This window comes from Strigops habroptila, chromosome 5 (genome assembly GCF_004027225.2).
Source record: "Strigops habroptila isolate Jane chromosome 5, bStrHab1.2.pri, whole genome shotgun sequence".
NCBI classification, from domain to species: Eukaryota; Metazoa; Chordata; class Aves; order Psittaciformes; family Psittacidae; genus Strigops; species Strigops habroptila.
Genome location: NC_044281.2, coordinates 50031716 through 50053301, shown reverse-complemented (window position 1 = coordinate 50053301; position 21586 = coordinate 50031716). Strand labels below are relative to the sequence as shown.

Sequence of the window (21586 nt, the reverse complement as noted above, 5' to 3'; positions counted from 1 at the left end):
TGCAGATGAAATACAAGGTGGCTCACTAACATGGAGCTCCTGGTTTTCTTTCACAAACCCCTCTTGCTATGACAGGCAGAATTTAATCAATTTTTAGCAACCACATTGGAAAATGAAGGCTGCTTGGACAGAGGCTACTCTTCTGTGCTAGCTTTTAACTAAGACTATTGCTCTTCCTCAGATGGTGCTGAGACAGAAACACTTTTCCTAGGCTTCAATATTGAATGCTGCTTCAGAGAGAAGCTTGTCTGAATTTAATAATTTCATTTTTTTTTTTTTTTTTAAAAAAGAGGTGATCAGGCTCCCCCTTATTTATCTACCCTAATACTGGCTCTGTAAATCACACACTTCAGCTAGAAAGAATGTCCCCAGAAAGCTAGGGTAGCTCTTAAAATTGTCTACAATATCAAAGAGGTGACAAAAAAAAGCCCAAGTTATCTTTTTCTTCTCCTTCCGTTTTGCAGAGATTGCATTACTTAATCTTTTCATGACAGAAGTGACATATCCTCTGTTTCACTCCCTATAAGCAGTAAGCACACCAAAATTTCTAGTAGCAAAGAACTGACATAGAATCGTAGAATCATAGAATGGTTAGGGTTGGAAAGGACCTTAAGATCATCTAGTTCCAACCCCCTTGCCACAGGCAGAGACACCTCGCACTAAACCATGTTGCCCAAGGCTCTGTCCAACCTGGCCTTGAATACTGCCAAGGATGGGCATTTACCACTTCTTTGGGGAACCAGTTCCAGTGCCTCACCACCCTCTCAGTAAAGAACTTCTTCCTTATATCTAACCATGGCAATATACATAATCACATGTCTCAAGAAAACACACATATTTCATTTAAAACATTATTAGGCCCTTCAATTTCGTAAGTACTTAAACTTCGTGTAAATGCATGAATATGTAATACTTTTAATAATATTTTTACAGCAGCAGTCTTGAAAACCTTACTACATGTGTTCTCTTTGTTTTTCTTTTTGTTTTTGTTTTTTTTTTAATTGGTAGTAATCAGTTTTTCTTTTGAATTGTGTGAGAAACATGAGTTAAACCAATACAGTGCAACTGGTCTGGTATACAGGCCATTACCCCGCAGTCAAATTCAAAACACTGGTATCAATTTTTTCATTGAAAAAAATGTGAATAATTTGATTCTTAAAATGACACATGAATCATGTATTATTTGCTCAAAATCAAATATACAAAAAAATACAAGTCTTCTAATGTCAATTGCAGAATAATTCGACGGTAAAAGACAACCAAATCACAGAGTTGATATGCAGAAAAAGTAACTGGTATTATTTTTTTTTTTAGCTTGTACCATCTTCTACAGCATTCTTCAAAATCTGTAGCTGTACTGAGTGTGAATACTCCTCGGATGAGATCAGCATTAAATAAAATTGAACTGTATTGTATCAGACAGTACCAGAAAGGTGAAATTAACACCATGTGTCATGCCTGTCCCCTCTCTCAGTTAGCAGTATTTGCCCATTCACTTTGATTAGGGTCATGCTTTAACAGGAATGTCCTTAACCACATATTTAGTACTCTTCTGTAGAGCAACAGATTTAAACAAATATTTAGCTATTGCTCTAAATCTGGTATGTATGCATTTCCAAGAAGACATAATACAAACTGTGCTTCAAATCTATGCAGGCACACAATGGTATTTGCTTAATTTCAGTCCCAAGGAAACACCCTTCTTCAGATTTTACATCTCAGACTGCAAGATCACAGACTATATACTATTTATTCAAGTCTGGAGTACAGTTAGAGGACAAACAATGTTTTGGAAACTCACAAATTTACTGGGGTTTTTTGTTTGTCTGTTTTTTGTTGATTTGGGGTTTTGTCTCTTTGGGGTTTTTTGGTGGGTGGTTTTTTTTTGTTTGTTTGGTTGGTTTGGTTTTTTTAAATTACATATGAAGTGTTTTCACACCTAGGGCAAGGGAGAAGCAATTAGAAGAGAGAAGGTCCTGATCTAACAATACCTAAATCAACACAAAATCAAGAGACAGAACAAGAACCTGAGGATAATATGAGAACCCAGATCCCTGTGATGGTGACCTGGCCTCACTCTGCCCAAGCTTCAGTTCTGCAGTATGTAAGTATAGCTGTTTGCCACCACAGGGATTCCCTTGCCTTTAAGCACCAGTTGGTGAGCAGACCATGTTTCCTCAATAAACAGCATGAGCTGATGAGAGTTAACAGCCCTCAGCTGTTGAGCAACAGTGCAAGGGCCAAATTTTACCTTGAGATACACATGCACAGAATCAGAGAATTTAAGTAAGATACACATGCATATTTAATATCATTTACCTAGGTGACTCCTCCAAAATTTATGTTTTGCTTGTTTTGTTTGGTTTTTTTTTAAATAAGAAATAACATAGATTGCTAAATCCAGAATTTGCCATATTGCTAGAAACTTGCAAAGTTTTAATCAGGTCCTCATTTACTTTTCTAGCTCATGGTCAGGTTTGTTGGAACTTCTGCAAAGCAATTCTACTTCTAGAAAAGGATTACAACACAATGGATGCATTCACAATAATGAACTTTGTGAAATGAAAAGAGATACTGAAACATCTCTTACTATTCCAGAATGGCAAAGGAGTGGGAGATGGGTCAACTGGTTTCTCAGCTATATCCTTCCATAAAACATTGGGAAAAAAAAATCACTCTGGGTCTGTGAAGATGTACTTAAGTCCTTGTAAGTAAGCTGAAACCAGGACAGTAATACATATGGCAAAAGTTAAATGGGCTGTCTTCCCACAGGAAATTACATTGTTCACCATCAAGCTGAATGTTAAGGAATCAGAGCTTCTCCGCTGCAGAAGGATAATGAACCCATATAATTAAATTTATCATAGTGAAAAAACACCTAAAAAGTAAGTTACTTTGTAGGTGTGCTCCTCTCCACATTTGCATCTAATACGTAGTCATAGCTCACTGGTGTACACTTTGTTTCAGCGGTATCAGATTATAGATAACAGATATTCTTCTAAAATATTAAATCTATCAACTGTCATTTCCTGCTCACTGACATAACCTTAAAAATAAGAAAAATATTTTATAATTCTAAGAAATACAAAGTTCATAGCTTGCTTTCTGCAAATTGCCATCTCCTACCTGAAGAAGGAGATCAGAAGCTGGTTTGACTTTCTGCTGGAAAAGCACACTTAATGTTTGATTCTGTTGTTCCAAATCAAAAACTCTCATTTTCAACTTTATACATTCCTCCCTCAGATCCTGCGGCAGAAGGGAAAATAGGATTTTAGAAAGCAGGTAACAGAAGCACTTTCAAAGCTCTAAGTAATGTCAGATGCTAAGCAGAAATACATATACAACTTTTAAAATAGTACAAATCAGAAAAATGTCCGACTTCATTTTCTCTGGTTGGTTGATCATCATGGGACGAGATTAAAAAAAATCTCGTAATGAGAAACAGTAGTTACCTGACGCATCCATTTGAAGTTTTCTGTTAGTATAAAATGTGACTTTGCTAGCAATGTGTTTCATTTTGAAGCCAACGCAAAGCAGAAAGCAGCAATTAAGATATCAATATTGTAACAAAGCATAAGCTAAGGAATAAAGTGTAAACTATACCAAACCAGGAAGAAGTTCAAAGTGGTACTGTGCCTTCAAGGTACTCTTCTGAAGTCTGATCCCCTCCTTACTTTTTCTGGAATAACCGAGTCAGCACTGCTGGATGGCATATTGTTTATGGTCTGTTTCTTCCCCACTGTAACTTGCCACTGTGAAGCTACATTGTAGGCCATAGTAAGATGTTGATGCACCAGACACATTTGGCAATATGATCCTGTCTGAGATTCCAACATGAGGTATGAAAGACATCTTAAAATAGGCCATTAGAAGCAGAGAATCTCTGAATCTTAAGGCACAGGACATTACCATCAAAACTGAAAGACGCAGGTCTTCTAGCATCAACATGACCAAGCCACTAATGGCTTTCAGATACAGCAAATTATTTATCTATCTATCTATCTATCTATCTACCTACCTACCTACCAATCTACCTATCTACCTACCTTCAGTGTAAGACCTGCTTTTCCTGGCCAGTTGAAAGAATACACATTTCTATCAGAAAGAGGATTTTGGAGAGAGGATTTTGGACAATTTGTGCAGTTGTCCATTTTGAGGTGTGACAGCTTCACAAATCAGGAAACGCCATCTCCTTAGAAAGATTACATATAAAATTAAAAAAAGCTGTGGCCATATCTAGATTAAAAAAAAAATGAATTAAAAAAAAATAAATCTCCCAAATACTTTCCCATATTCATTTAAATTTAGTACAGTTGCTGCCCTTTGGTATTGCCTAGCTGGTAATACTTTCCATCATATGAAGGTGGAGAAGTAGCCTCTGGATCCCCAGGTGCTGTTCTGTCAATACCACTATCAACATCATGACCTGGCTTTATGAGAAAACAACTCAGAGGAGGAAATTATAGTCAGATGTAGCTTAAATTCTTGCCTACAGTTGCTCTCACCTCTGTTGTAACCAGCACAGAGGTTATAAGAGGTGAACACACAACAAAATAAGCTTGAGACTTTCTGAAAATTGTAAACATCTTTTTATGCATATAGTATGTATCAGATTTTATGATGCTACTGGATGAATGCAGTTATGTTCTCTTGATAATTTCTTAATATTTGTTTTAGGTAGCAGTCAAGTGGCTATTCAGGTAAAATTGATAGAGCCTTCCAATATGACCCCCCAAAAATCCTGAATTTGATTTTTTGTAAAGCCCTAAACCTTTGATTTCTGTCATTGAGACCTCTTATCTCTGGCCTTGCACAAGGCAATCTCTATTAGGAAACTGCAAGCATAAACACCCAGCATTATCTCCCTTTCACAAATAATCAGGGAATTTAAAACAGAGCCTTAGCTGTTACAACCATGTTTAACATTTAAACACTACCAAGTGCACTGAAAAGGAAAAATGATTCACAGAAACTAAAAATGTATAAAAATTTTAAATCTTAGCAATGCCTCTGCTCAAAACTTTCCCATCTTGCAGTTTTAGAACCGTAAGATCTATGTTTCAAACTTCAGACTTTCTGGAGAAAGTGAAATATAAGATAGTAGATTACCCACCCAGATGCTATAAACTGTGCCAATGGTAATGCCACACATAGCCTAGAGGAGAAAGGAGGCACATAAAGGTAGCAGCATTCTGGTAAAATAAAGTCTGAGTTTAGAATGTTGAAGTCCTAAAATTACCAATTAATGCAACTACCAAATGCCTGAAGCATAGAATTCCTCCCCTGTGGGCAAAACAACCAGCTATTTTAAGATAGTAATCTCCCAAATATCTAAGGTATTCCTATGGTCTCACTATAGTAATATCCGAGCACCTCTCTATCCTTATTTTTTCTCTTGAGATTCACTTTTCTCCAAAACGGGATCCAATGCCCTCATTAGAGGTTCCAGAAATACACTGCTCTTCCTCTGAAGCTGCTTCTTCTAAGACTTAATTAACTTCTTTTCTATTTCATTAATGAAAATGAAGAAGAAATAACTTTCATACAGAACCCAGACTAAAAAAGTATTCTCTGGAATATACTCCTGTGGAGGAGGATAATATGCAAAAGAACAGATACACAGCTCACAAAACGAATTCATTAAGTGGAATAACTCAAAGTTCAAACTGCTGATCCAGGTCTTACATGGGGGTGGGGAATAAAAAAATCCAGTTCCCAGGACTCCTATCACCTCACATGATATAAGAAGTCTTTGGGTGGAAGGAGAAAGAATGGATGCTTCCAGTAAGTATCAGAGCATACAGGTTTCTCTGAAATAATTTTATTGGGTTTCTGACTTCTTAAACTTCCTAGAGATAAAATTTTCTATTAGTATGTGGTAGAAAATCTATATAATTTTGCTATGCAGAATTGTGCAATTTTGCTCTATGGCTAATTCAGCACAAATCTCAATTAAACACAGTTTTTTCCATAGCCACAGTAAAAAAAGAAAAAAGAAGCCTCTCAGAGAAATTTTATATGTAAGAAATTATATACTTGAAGAGCACACATTGAAGAATGTAATTCCATTTCAAGGTTTCAGTGACATTGATAAATCACTCAAGCTTTGCTCACTCAATCTGTGTCACCAGAATCTCTCCGTGGAATCACAGTCTTTCCACATACTGGCTAGTACACAATGCTTTATTCGTTACATTACAGCATGTACTTAATTTAAACAAAAATTAGTCCTTGAGGGACAATTTCAAATTCACAGCAAAGCCTACGCAGTGCCCGTTACTGTACAAAATCACTCTTTTCCATTTTCTGAAAGCTCTCAGCTTTTCTTCATGTCTCACTATGCCCCAGAGGTGTGTTATCTCACTGTGGCATGACTGGCTCTGTCTTACTGCTTAGCTGCAGAACGGTAGATTTATCTGTTTACTAGTTACTACTTGGATTCCGATATCTACCTATTTGTGACTGGTGTGAGGAGTCCAATTTCCTTTTTATTGCATGCTATTGTGTTCCTGTCTTTTCTTATAAAAGGACTTGTATGAATGGTGCCAGGAGCACTCTAACAGTTAATATTCATTAGCATTTAGAAGAGTACACTCTTTCCTCTTTCTATGGATATTAAATTAGCTGTTATTACTCAGTAACAGGTAAGCAGCTGTTAAAACCCATCAATACCAAGTAAATCACTTTATTAAATGTATTCAAATCTGTTTTTATTGTATCTGTATGAACTCCTCGGTTCCTATGGATTTGGGAGGATTCATTACAGAGAAACTATGTAATCATCAAAATGTCTGACGTCTTTGTGCAGGGACTCAGGAAGCTCCTCTCTTCATTTGGAAAATAACCATAATATTCCCAAACTATAGATTAATATATTGTGATTAACCCTCTGGTTAAATACTTAATCACGTATGGTTTTATATTACAAAATAAGGACGAGGTTTTTGTGTATATTAACATGAGAAAACGCATCCATTTAAGCTGTAATGAAACACAGATCTAGGATTTTTCAAAAAATAGCTGAAGTTACGTTTCTAAAAGGTGTTACAGCAATAGCTCTGCAGACTGCAGTCCTCTGATGATACGCAGACCATACAGCATGTGCGTATACAGAGTACCGGAAGAGTAGTACAGCACAGACAGCAACAGTGAAAGCTTCCCCATGTGTTGTGGTTTGCACAAATCACCTCCAAGCTACAATACTTCCAATCCCTGTAAGGCACTATCCCTCTTCTAGACTAAAAGGCTTTGTTGTGCAGCAAAAAAACCCATGGGATTGAAAAATGATACTTTCAACCCTAACCTAACAGCTGTGTGGCTGTTTTGTGGCCACAGCTATCAGGTGAAGAGATCTAGGGAAAGTTATTACTTCTGGATTCCTGATGCTAGCTTGGGCCATAGGATTTATTATCTATATAATGGGCAACTACATCTTCCAGAGTCTTGCATCACTCACCTACAGGTCACTTAGACATCTCTGTCTTCAGGGCAGGATACCCAAGAGCAGACCTAACGGGTTCAGAACATCTTCCTAAGTATCTTTTAATCTATCCAGAATGTCAGAAAATTGATTCATAAAAAATCTGCCCAGTAAGAACCCGAGAAGGGCCTTCTCCCTGATATGTAGATGGCCCAATGCAACTTTCTGCACCTATTTACCATTCAGTTAGGTGCAGAGAGTTATGGATGCAGATGTTTGTCTATTCTGCTGTCAGTGCACACTCCCCAAATTTAGGAGTTTAGTTGGCAGAGTTCAAGGTCATCTTATTCAAGTCTGACCCATTCAGAAGCCACCTTGCAGCTACACTTGCACCCAGCCTCCTGTCTGCTTGATCCTGAGCTGCATCTTGACCCCTGGGCTTGGCTCCGCTCAGCAGACCTGCCTCCTCCCTATGGACTTGCCCAGCAAACACAGGACTGAGGCTGACCCTGATTACTGCCTCCAGGCCCGACCCTGACTGTTGATGCTCAGCTTCCTGTCTGCCCTGCTGTCACCCTCAGTCCCTGCTCATCCCTTATGTGGGGGGGCATTCTGAATGATGTTCCTCTGTTCTGAATGGCGTCCACAGTGGAGGCTTTGGAGCCAGTCCTCAAAATCTATTTGCATATAGAAGGATTTTGGGCATATGGAGAGGTTTTTGATTATCTTGACTTGGTGCTTCTTGCTGCATTTTAAGAACATTATTTCTTGTCCTGTCATTCAGTGTAGACAAAACAGTTTATATTCTTCTTTGCACTATCTGTACTAAAATATTGTATTTATGTCTCTTTCAAACTTGTCTTTTTAAAGCTAAATGATCCAAAGAATTTTAATAATGCCACATTCATCAAGTGGTCTAGATCTCATGAAGGATCATTTCACGAATATTGCAAGGTTCATAGCTTATTATTACAGATTTTTATAAGATTTTGCTTGTCTCCCCCACCTCCTCCTCCCGAATGAAATCACGGAATCATGTTCAACTCAAAGAGCATTCTTTTGTAGAATTGTCCTACCAGTTACTCTCTCCCCTCTGTGGGCAGCGGATTATTTGCTTTACTTTGCTTTGCTCTCTGTTTAATTTCATCTTTTTTTTTCCTTTTTTTCCTAAATCACTTCTTCATTTTAGGAGGCTAATTTTTAATTTTATTCCTCCAACTAGGTTCTAGGTGAAACAACCATACTTCACATCCAACCATTTGGAGTGTGAATGGAAGCTTCGGACATGACGTGATCCAGAACAGACCTTTAGAGAAGCCATAGTGGCATCTTTTCATTGTGCCAGGTTTGCAATCACCCTAAAAGAATTTTGCCTGTGTAGTACTTCCTTTGCTTAGCCAGGAGAATGAGAAGGAGGACATCAAAAGGTTTTTTAAGACTAAATATTGCTGGTCCCCAGCCCACAAGTAGAGTAGATGAATCCCCATTCTATACACAGAGCCTTCTCTTTTACTCAGGGAAGCACAGGCCCAGACTGGGAAGTCTTTCCTTCCACTGAATGCAAGTGAGCATGCCAGCTATTGACATGCACTGTAATTTGTCTGTTTGACATTCCACAGGAATGGACTGTGAGAGTGACATAACTCATTATGGATTGGGAATGGAAAAATCACCATCTGGAGGAATGATTTTCAGATGCTATTGTGTCAATATAGATGAACAATAGCTAAGATTGTAAGATATACACTCTCATGGATTTTTATTCACTTGGATTACAAAAAACTTTACTTTGGGTCTGACATGTGGCAGCCTTGGTAATTAAATGTGTGAACATAGTTTAAAAAATGTATGCTATATAAGAATATATCTTTCAAATGAAAAATAAACATCTGCAAGCTTTAAGTTATACCACAATACCCAAACCACGACTTACCTTTTGAGTAAGTAGAGCCTGAACAACTTGATTAGCTACCTGAAATAAATAAATAAAATGGTTTAAGTATGTTATTGTGTGTGTTTATGCATAGCAATACCTTCTTTTGTGGCTTTGCACTCCACTTTCTATCTACAACCACCAAACCACTATATAAACCATTTTGTTATTTACTAGTATTTTCACCAGATAATACTAGTAAGAATACATGAATTACACATTAACTACTTCTGTACTAGTCCTCATTATAAACAAACATGTATTGTATCAATTGCAGTCTGACATGATGGACATTTGGTTAACTTCTGTCATCTCATCTTTGGACTTTCACAGTTGTATATGCAGCTGGTGTGCATCGGCATGGATTGACTGTATTCACTAGACCTGATTTTTACCAGCCAAGGATGGAGTCCTGAATGTTTTCATGAAGTTTAATTGTTTCTTGATTCAATATTGACAAAATGGTACATCTATCATGACAAGCAGAAACCATGAAGTGCCACTGAAAATTAAAGCACCTACTGTCATCAGAACGTGGTTGGAAGGAATTCACACTACATAGCATAATTGACTTGAATGAGATTACATACTATTGATTAGTACAACTATATATTCAACAGGGAATTCTGAAGTTATTTATTTTATACATCCTTTCTAATTTATATTTACTAGCAAGCACAGGGACAGGGAAGAGGAAGAAGGAGGGACAGAAAGAGGGACTGAGACAAGATTTTCTGTTGATGATGTCTAACTCGTATGTTACCTTTCTAAAGTAATTTAAAACTATATATGCATATGTTATCAGACAACGTTTGCCTATATTCATGACCTTGCATTTAGGCAGAGTAACTAGAGATCTCACTCTGTGCAAAAATAGAGCATATTTATGCTTTAAGGATTGGTTTTGGCTTTCAGAAATTACAGCATATGCAGATGTCACCAAACCTGCACTGATTCTTCTTCCTCTTGGCAAATTAAAGGAAAAAACCCACACCACTGATGTGAACTGAGTTGTGAGGAAAGAATTGAAGCTAATTCATTTCTGTAAATAATTCAATTCTGTTAGATACAAGTTACATTTGATTCATACTCTCATAAAATTGCCTAATATCAATTTTTTTCTCTAAACTGGTCCCTAACTTAAGGCAGCCCATGGAACAATGGTCCAGTAAAATAGCTCTACACATGATTTAACAGAAGACACAGACTAATATTAGAACAGTAATAACCAACAGAAGTAAACATGTTCCAGTTTTGAAAAACCATGTGCCTTGCCCTATAGGCTTTCAGGAACTACATCTGACTGTTCCTTCTGGCATGTACTTTTAATGTCTGTTTGCTCTACCTGAAAATTGAACAAACCATATTGAATACATTATTTCTTTACTTTCTGACATGGGGTTACTTTACCAAGGAAGAACTAAAAGGTTCTTTGAAGTGTGTACTAGTCACTCTCAACAGAATAGCTTGCAAAATTACTCCTATAGCTTTATATATTGCACAGAGGAGTGTAAATGGCATAATCTTCCAAATGGGAAAATCTGAACTTGCCAACGCATATGTGACCAGTTTTCCAGCTTTAAGTGTATGAAGTTATATGTCTAAATGAAAGTACATGCCAGTGATCCGTAGCTCCCATAGATCTCAATAGGAGAGATATGCAACTGGTTTCTTTATAAAATGAGGTTATTTTATTCTAGTGTCTAGCAACTTTGCAAACTGTGTTGCTATTACCATTCAACTACATTTTCAGGTCTGTATTCTTGGTTTTCAGCAGGAACAGAGGTGGGAAGCCTTCAGTGAAATGTCATGCAGTTACTGAGTTTAATTCGGCAGTTAGAAAGTGGAATAATATCTACTTCATTTTTACTTACACATATTAAGAAACACCACAGACATGCAGGAACAACATAAGCCAGCACACAAAACTGATAGTCACAACTACCAAAACCTAAGAAAACTGAGACCACTGATGGCAGAGGGACTGACTGCTGAGATGCAGAGTATGTGAAACTCCCACTGATATAAGGCAGAAGTGTAGCTCAATCCCAGTAAAAAGAAGGCTGTAAAATGACTTGACCTATGATTCATGCAGTTAAGGCAAAACAAGGAATAGGATAGAGACGGCTGGTTCTTTAGTCTGCTGTTACGTAGGGGATGGCACTGCTTGCCTTCACACTGCCTGCCTTTCCTTCCTAATAGCCAAGACCTTAAAGTGAGGTTTCCTTTCGTGGATTGCAATAAAAGAGATAAAAGAACCACCTTCGCTTTTTCCTTACACAACTACGTTTACATATGCATGTTATAAAGTGGTTTTCATAGCAAAGGTATAGAAGAATGAATCAAAAAAAAGAGACCCTAGTGTAACATCTATTACACCTTTTACAAGTACTGAGATTTTATGTAGCTGCCTTTAACATATGGTTTCACATGCACAAATACATTTCAAGTGTACTAAAATGAAAAGTCTTATATTTTAGTCAAATCTCAAATCTTAAAAATACAATGCCCCCATGGCAGGGGGGTTGCAACTAGATGATCTTAAGGTCCTTTCCAACCCTTACGATTCTATGATTCTATGATTCTAAGATAACTTTATTTGTTTTTATGAGGTAATTCTTAAAATATCAGCAAAAATATCATCTACCCTAAGTGGCATAATTTCCGCATGTATGGTGAAGCTTGACAGAAATCTCAGCTGGCACAATGACGTGAATAAATGTGACGTTACCACTTACCAGTAAACTGACAGCTGAATTCCAGGATAGGAAACTAGGATTAAGCATGTTAACCTGAAACTCCAAAGGTTTACAAGAAGACAATTCTGGGGTTTGTATTAAATTTTTCAGATACAGAAAGATACATTTATAGAGTACTTCTGAAATTAAATGAGCTCTTTTCTTATTTATCAAGTACTAGAATATTTCAATGACACCTTCTTCCAAATACTGCTCTGAAGTTGTTTATATGTACATCTCAGAGATGAACAATTACTTTAAAAATCAGTGACTATTTATTAAAATTCATAAAGGACTCACTTCAGCTTGACTCATATTCTTTTCAGATTTAACCTCCATGAACAGTTGAATTTCATTGAATTTTACCATGAAAATGATTATAGAGCATGCATTTTTAAGTCACAGGTGCAAGCATTCATACAATATTAAATGTAGGACATAATATGAATGGAAAGAACTATGTAAAATAATTGGTGATTAAAAAAAAAGTAAAATAGAAGAAAATAATGGCAGGCATAGCTTTAAAACCTCAGCTCTGGTATCTTTTTGTCACACATAGACAGAAAAACCATGACGGTTATTTTTACTTCCTTCATATGCAGCTTAATGGCCACCAACACCTCAGCAGAAAGCACACTGTGCATAGCAACTGTCCTTATCGCATTGCTGTAGAGGCCTGAGGGACCAAGCAGGGACACTTATTGGCAGGGTGACGAGATTAAATGATGCTTGCGTGCCCTGAGCAGAGTTTGCCTGTGCTTAGGGGAGAGAAGCTGCAATCTGAGGATGCTGAATGATGAGTGAAAGATGGCAGCATTCTTCCAGTAGTTATCAAATGATGCTTCCAGCCTTCATTATCTCAAGAGTCTGCCAAGCATCTCAAAAATGTAACTAGCCGGAACAGCTGGGCATGAGCTTTGTAGCTCCTGTGTATCAGCCCAGAAGTTCAATGCACTTATAACCAAGGCTTCTAAGGCAAAATTAAAATAATTATTGTATTTGGTGGCAGGCTTAGCTGTCTCAGGTTTGGGTGTGATCAGAGCCTGTGTTCCTCCACTTGAATGCATCAGGTCTCCCCGGGACAAAATTGTGCTGCAGAACAAACAGATACATAGCGGTAGAGGAAACATCTCTTCCTAAAGCTGCTGAAGTCCTGAAGCACAAACCAGAGAAGGTCTGAAGATATTTTCACCTTCAAGAAGTAGGGTTGGTGTAAGGTGACTTACGAACAGAGAACACATCAGACAAAATCTTAAAGGAAAGAAAATTTTAAGTGGCTCTTTTTTTTTTTCTTCCATAAAAATATTTATGGAAAGCATTTTATCTGCTTAAGATCTCCAGTAAGAATCCCTGTTTGGAAAGGACTTTGTCATACACAACATATCCTGAGAAGTCTCTGTTTGAAAGTGAAGGTTCTCACAATCACTGATTGGGTTATTCACTAATTACATCTCCTCTCCTATTCTCCTTATTGTTAGTATAATGAAGATGAGAATGTGTGATTTCTTGTAAAGTTCCACCAGAGGAATGTGCTCAGGTGGGTGATAACCCGGGACTCCTGCAGAACTTGCAATTATCAAATATGGTTTTGTTGCCTGAGTCACTGGCAACACCTCAGTCATCAGAAAGGATTAGATTCAAGTTTGTGTCAGCTAAAACAGTCTTGATTACAGTGCCACTGCCAAAGCATTGTGGGGGCTGAAAGGGGAAAGAATTAAAAAATGATACCAAGCCATGGGGAAGGACAAGAGAGGTCATTGCAAACAATATAGAAGACAAAAAAGAAAAAAAGGAAGAAAATAAGTAAACAAAAAATAAAGCAGGGAAGCACAAAACCACAGGTGATTCAAAGCACTTTGTTAAGTTGACACAGCAGGAGAAGATGGATACAGCTGTGATAATACAGAAGAACTGAAAACAGCCAACCTAATGGTGAAGATAATAAAGTTCAGAGCATAGTCCAATATAATTATTTGCAAAAAATAATTAACACAATCCTGGTTCGTAAATCCATCATGTTACTGCAAACACCCCCCCATATTCTCTGACTTCATAATCTGTTTTGCTGAATGGACACTTACGGTGCTTTACTAATTTCCAAAATTAATTATGTAGGCTGATTTTGTCCTAGACAATCAGAAAATCATTTTAAGTTAAACTCTGTAATTTAAACTAAAGTTCGCAATTATATGGTAATTTTATCCTTATCACCAAGATATTTAAATATCATTCAAGTGTGCACTGAATATAGTGACTCAGGCCAATGCAGACCAAGGCTCTACTGGCATCCCAGTGCCACAGAACAGGCAGAGCATAACCTCATGGGCACGTCTATCTGCAAGTCTTTTACTCCAGCTCCCTTATAAAAATATGCTATAGTGGCAAAAGTGTAGATTTGGTCATGAAAATCTGCACTAAACTGAAAGCTTCTTGTACCAGAGCTGTATTGCTCATGCCAGCAACGCTTCAGCAAATGCTAATTAAAAATTTAGAAAGCTGGTATGCAGACATGGATTGTCATCTGCTATGTGGGGTTTGCACACTCATGCACTCTTTTCTCAAATGTACAGGTGAGAAACTGGTGTAGTTTTTTGTTTGTGGTTGTTTTGGGGTTTTTTTGCATGTTAGCTAACTCCTTACGTTACTATGCATTCTTAGTACAGAATGGGTAAATTAGTTCTACTAAGCAACTCTCTGAACTACTAAAAGTCTTAAAACTATTTTAAGATCTTGCGTATGCTGAAGAGCCTTTTTCAGGATAAATGGGAGAAACAAGTAAGCATCAATATATATATGGAGAAAGCTGCATGGAATAAGAGATACTAGACTTTTCTGGAATGGTAAGCATTGCTGGAGTGCACGGACAGTAACCCATGGGTGAATTATACTGTAGCTGTAGCTGGAAGGTCTGATGGGAAGCTGATCTGTGTAGTAGCAATAAGCCAATGGCTAGGAGAAAAAACCCAAACCAACATAAAAAGCTGTGTATGTAACCTTAAGGGGGAGCTGAGAGACTAAATTCCCTGATTAGGAAATATGTTACATAGGAAAGTTGGGGGAATTTTAATGGAAGAAGCCACTGCCACTTGTCTTCTACTCTACGGGAAAGGAGTACCCAACATTTAGTAGGCAAATTACCATTTTCTCCTCCTAATAAAAGCAAACCAGTTCCAAATATTGGTCACAGGGGTTCACCTTTTCAGTGAGGAGGTGTGGTCAAACCAGGATTTACAGTAGAGGTCATGGAGAACAGTATCTATGACTGCCAGACACATGTTTTTTGGAATTAATTAGAATGAGGTAATACTAGACAATTGCAGAACAATGTCAACCTTGTAAGAGAAGGCAAGATTCATATCTATTCATTTAATTATAGTACCGGGTAAGAACAATCTTTTTATCTACCTTACCTCATCAAGACATCTTTCATACTGTTCTCTCTGATTTTCATTTTCCAGAGCCAGCGCTGAATTCTCTGCCTACAGTAAAATGGAATAAATAAATAAACATGCAAATTAGTCAAAGGGTATCTTGTACTACACGACAATTTATAAAAATTCTCAGGGTACTTACTTTGTGTATTTCTTCCAGATGCAGAAAAGTATCATACAATTCAGTTTGCTACAAGTTGGTATTTTGAGTGAAAACAGAAGCGACATTCATTTATGAGATTATTCACACTATGCATTACCATTTAGAACAATATCAGAGCAGATATTCCAAGTATGTCCATAATCTCATCTTGTCAGGTACGAGTTGGGAATGAAACATTATAAAAGATATTGGTATATCTTTTCTCCCTCCCCCTTTCTATTTGAAGTGAACTTGCTATCTGAGAAAGCCACTTGGAAACAAACAGAGGCAGCTACTACCAAAAGGAAACAAAAGGTAATCTTACGTAAACTTTTAACTGTGTCAGCTCTTTATAAACCTAGTTTCTGCAGTGGGTAACTCCAGAGGCACTGGTCATGCTACAACTAATTGGTGAATTACATCCTTTAACTGAACCAGACAATTCATTAATCTTTACCTAAAAAGCTATTCCTGTCATTTCAAGAGAGAGAGAGGTATTTTACTACATCTTAATGCAATCTTAAAGTCAGTCACATGTCAGTTTAAATATGATAAAGTTTCCTGTATAGTAGTGCCTTTCATCTATCTTTGATTTCCATTGCACTCATATTTGCATAGTGCAAATTTCAAAATGGCACAATCTGGTATGTAAATTTTAGTAAATCAATGTATTCTTCTATATATTATGACTTGGCTTTAGGAATTCTTACAGTATTGGAAAAGAAAAATCTCTAAAGTGAGCTGTATACAGTTGCATTCAGGCAAGTTTCAAGTAGTCTCTTAAAGACTGAGAAACTAAAACAATATATAAAAATCTATGAGCTAAAACTGGCTCTAGAAACCTCTCTGCCTCCCATACGTAACTTCACATCATGTAACCATAACACCAAAATCAATGCATTCACATAATTACAGCTATTATACAATTTACATTACTTGCTTCACCTTAACCTTCTGTCAATCTATAAAAGTTAAATAAATGCTGTTTCAAAAGAATTGTGGTTATACAACACAATAGTCATAAATATAGTTAACATTTGTAATTTTAGAGAAAAACTTAATGTGAGGTACTGTATGGGAAGATTCTATGGAAAGATGCACAGTTCTCTTCCTTGTTAAGAACAGTCTGCGATTCAACAAGTCAGTGATTCAACAAAATGAAAATCCCAAAGTCCAATAAAGTGATTCATTAACAATAATTTCAAATTCAGCTAAATCCTAAAAGCAAGATTAGGAAGAAAAAGTAAACATACATAATTATCCAGCATACAGAAAGAGAGTAAAGAATCAAAAGGAGCTAAGAAACAAGGGTATATAGAGCTTACTTATGTACGAGTCTAAATAAACAACTGTAGGGAATCAGTGCGTTATCTTGAGGGTACAATTAAAGCAAGCAAAGGTGGTAAAATGTTCTGAATCATATTTTCACAATGTCACCTACCAATGGATTCAACATATGGCTATAAAATGTCTATGGGTGATCCTGTAGAGAGCATTGCGAGGTGAGGCAGCAAAAAGCACAGATGCAGAAGTAAGCAGCAAAGTAGAAGCAGAAGCTGCAAAAGCAGCAGTAAGAAATCAGAAGCTGGAGAGTAAATAGTCCTCCATAGCGAAGAGGCTATCATATACAGTTATCAGTTTGCTTTTACAGACACATTCTTGCAGATTGATTGATAAAAATAAAGAGATGATTGCTACATAAAAATGTATTTCTGAGTTAAAATGCCATCCAAAATAAATTCTTCTTATTGCTTTGAAGCAATCATTAAGGGATTACTCTGTAGTCTTTAACTCATGCGCGTTGGTAAACCTATGGGCTTAATTTTTTAATTTTCATTTTCACTAACATAAAAATAATTTGTATGATTCTATTCTAAAATAGGGCAGACGGATCCCATATAGAGATGCCTAAAAGAACTACAACACATAGTTGTACTATGCAAAATACCCAGAGAGCTCCCCATATTTCTCTTACTCCATTTTGTTTTAATGCTGTAAGGCTATAAAATGGAAGCTAAGTCTTCTTGGATCTGTTAGCTGCACCCCTGATTTCAGTGAACTATTCCTCTACAAATAAGTTACCGAAATTAGGAAATCTGAACTTGACAGCATTATAAATAAATGCTATATTCCCCCTCTTATCAAGCCACAGTGGAAACATCTGTGTAATAAAATCCTTTTTCACACCACTGGCTTCAAAAGTGTAGTGAAAGGACATAATGCAGTGAATGTTAGCTTGACTTCTGTGCTTCTTGATTGCCAAGCAAATCATGCCTATTTATTTGGCATTTTTGTAACAAGGACTGGACTAGAAGGGAACACTTGACTGACTTTGCTTAAGATCCTGTGCAAGTCCCCACAACATGGGAAAACCAGTACTTGATATACTAAATCACTCTATACTGCATCTGAATACTTGATAATAATACTCATTTCCCCAAAAGTATTCATTTGGAAAATTTGTAATAGCACTTGTGGTCTCAAAACCCTGCCTCCTAATCCAAACCTTCATTTATTTAACAGAAACCACTGGGTTTTGACGGTATTGTAAGTCTGCTCAGTTTTTTTGCTCAGAGGAATCTGCTTACCTCCAGTATTGCATATTCTAGGCATCTTTTGCCAGTTAAGCAAAGTAGGTCTCCTTGGAGGAAACCAATATTACATTTTATTTTCATCTTTATTTTCAGGCTGTACTTACACAAGTCTAAGCCGCAGCAAGAAGCCCACGCTTCTCACAGCTTGAAAGCTATTGCACACTTGCAGGCACCCAAAGGCAGTGGTAGAGAAGTACTGACCCCTAATGCAGTCACTTCTCCCATACACAAGCTAGCAGGGGACCATGCAAGAAAAAACTAGCTTATTGAGAACTCTGCGAGATACCAACTGATTTCTATAGTGATTTCTAGTTTTAGATATAGCTGTCCTCTAGGAATTTATGTACATTTTATTTTACACAGAAGTGAAGCATCTCTGTCCCTCAGCCCCACAAACACTAAAAGTGATGCAGCCTAGCAACACTCAGTGCCTGTCACCAGTGCCTACAGGCAAGCATGTCTTTTCTTGGGGGGTCAGCTCTCAAAGCACAGTATCATTCAGTCAGCCAAAACCAACTCTGTGGCATAACTTAACATTAAATGAACATTACATGTTGCTTTTGGATCATTATAGATTCAAGGATCCTAAAATGTCAAAACAGAGGTACTTCCGAGTTCCCATTTGGAAGAAAGCATTTTGTGCAAGAGTATCTCCAAACATTGGAAAATGTAAAGATTTCAGACATGATTTGGATAATGCTAACCAGCTTTCAACTGCCTGAATTAAGAGACTTTGTTCTGAATTATGAGACTGAATTTATGGAAAATCATTTTGAAAATGAAAACTTCAGACTATTTTATATAAAACAGAGGTTGCCTTGTACTGACACCATTGCTAAGATACAGTCATTTGCCAACTCTGATCTTAATCCCTCTGTCAGGATGGAAAACATAGCCCCAGTAATGATGAAAATCATCTTTCAGTCAGCTAAGAGCTTTTTCTCTCCATAGATGAAGAACACCGCTGTATTTTCCCTTGCGGGGCAGTTGTTTGCACAGTTTCATTCAAGGCTAGCAACAGACAGGCTACACACCTGATGCACTGAGGTGCATCTAGTCCTGCTCCTGCTGAACTCAGTAACAATCTGCAATTTAGTTCCCATGAATGTAGACACAAGTCAGGTGCAACAAAATAAACTGTATTTGTTTCACAATATACAGTGTTTCCTTAAAATTTCTTTGGGGCAAGGGGATGTTCCTTGGTTCACAATGATTTGTTGTACATTATGCTATAGGAGAAACAAGGAGACAGCAGCCTTAGCCTTCCTCATGTTTCTATAAACATGTTCTAGACTTGGTGAGTAAAGGAAGGCTAATAAGTTACAATTCTTAAATATAATTCTAACATAGTCATGATAATTAACTTCAGTATATACCCTTACACTGAAACACAGGAAGCACCCATTCAGGCAGTACGACCACCTGAACTTTAAATTCTTGTGAAAATCAATCTTCACCTCAACTCTCAAATGGATCTCAATTATATCCTTAACATCGTCATATTTAGTTTTTTGGTAATTAACAGCAAAAGACACTACAGCTCTTTGCATCATAGGAAAAAAAAACAACCCACAAATACAAGCCCCTGATCCCTCCCACCCCAAAAATGAGGGAAATTTTGTCTCCCCAAAAGTATTCAGTACCAGTAGGCTCTGAGCAAAAAAAAATGCTCTGCTCCTTTCCCGCTCATGGTCTTTTTTCTTCTGGGTTTAGATGGTCAGAGAGTGAGATCTCCCACCAGTCTCACTATGCTAAATCTGAGACGTTTTTGGGCTTACCTACAGTCCTCACCTACAGTCATAGATCATGGAACCTTTAAGCTGAGTAACAGCACCAGACTCACTATATAAAGCTAAAATGAATACACACTTAATAAATATATTCTTACATTGATACAGACATTTAGGATGATTTCTTCATTCTCTTCCTTTTCTGTGATTTTGGAGAGGATTATTACAGCAGGTTAAGCATTGTCTGCTAACTATACTTTGTTTGACATTTACCTGTGTTTGGTACAAGTGACAGGCGCATGTCTTGAGAATGTCATGAGATACCCATTTCTTCTCCAGATTTGCACCTCTTAACTGGCACCAGAGAGGATGACTTTCACTTAACATCCTGCAAAAGCCATTTCTGTGTGCTTCTTGAAAGAGCAAACTGAAGTGCTTAAATCATGTTTGAAAATAAGATTTGGATTTAAGTCCCTAAAGTGTTTTCCAAAAAGTTTAAACTTTACCTTTCTGTGCCTTGATTTTTTTAAGTCAAGAGAACAGGAACAACAACATTTTGTTATCTGGCTAGTCTGTTCCAGTGATTTATGAATTAGGACATACTTGGAATATTGGGGTCTTAAAATAAGGAATGATTTCATGTACCTATTAGAAAGTCTTCAACAGGCAATCCTCTATACTTCTATAACCATGATGAAATGTATTAAAACACTGAATTTTCTACTAGAAGGCAGGAATAAAAGAGAAGCACATACAAGACAGTTTTCCTTACTCAACCATTGCAGAGTTGAGAAAAAAGGATGGGAGAAGGAAGAGAGAAGAAAGCAGAGAGTAGTATGTATTTTGCAATAAAGGAATCATAGAGTAGTCTGGATCAGAAGGGACCTTTAAAGATCATCTAGTCCACACACCCCACCCCCCCCGCCATGGGCAGGAGATGAAGGTCTAAAGGTTGTACGTCAAGTTAGCAGCTCAACATGCTTTGAAGGTATCATCAATAAAGGTCAAGAGGAACAGAGTTATGACAGTGAACTTTAAAATCTTTGACAGAATGTTACAACACCAGTTACCATGTGCACTTCTTTGTTATTCATACTAAACCATTTGTCCATTTATAGAAAGCTTTATTGATTTACACAGACACTCATTTGTCATGCCCTGTGCAGTGTATTAATAACTGTCCAAGCACTTCAAATGTGCTCAGCAATTCTTTCCTGCTTTCAGCCTCTCATTTTGTGTATTTTTGTGGTCACAGCTTCACACAGCACACATGTGAGGTCAAAGCCTATTGTTGGTAAAGTACAAAGTAATGTTGTTGCAATCTTTCAACTTAAAGCATTTATTTTGTAAGCTGCTGCTCTAGGAAGAGTTTATTACTTGAACACATTTTTGGTCACCAGAAACTCTTTGTATTATTCTGTCCATGTTACAAAGATTTGTCCTTTGAAAGACTAACCCAACAAATTGTCAGAGAAAACTTTAACAGCATAGTTATGGTGCTTAGAAGTACTGAAAATTACATTTGTGTTTTTAAACCAAGATAATTCTAGAAAAAAAAAAAAAAGACTTAATTCTAGCACTATAAAATCATTTCCACT

At 37.1% G+C, this 21586-nt stretch overlaps 1 protein-coding gene across 11 annotated transcripts in view; it reads right to left on the bottom strand.

Moving 5' to 3' along the window:
• The window catches only part of NCKAP5 (NCK associated protein 5), a 408143-nt gene that overhangs the window by 83755 nt on the left and 302802 nt on the right, over positions 1-21586 (bottom strand). For all 11 annotated transcript variants that reach the window (XR_003991395.1, XR_003991396.1, XM_030485815.1 and 8 more), the window contains 3 exons: positions 15502-15570; positions 9354-9392; positions 3127-3246 (listed from right to left, as the gene is read on the bottom strand). Coding sequence is in view for 9 of the 11 variants with exons in the window: in XM_030485815.1 (XP_030341675.1) it covers positions 3127-3246; positions 9354-9392; positions 15502-15570 (228 nt within the window). In the remaining 2 variants the exon portion in view is untranslated. The remainder of the gene's footprint in view (positions 1-3126; positions 3247-9353; positions 9393-15501; positions 15571-21586) is intronic.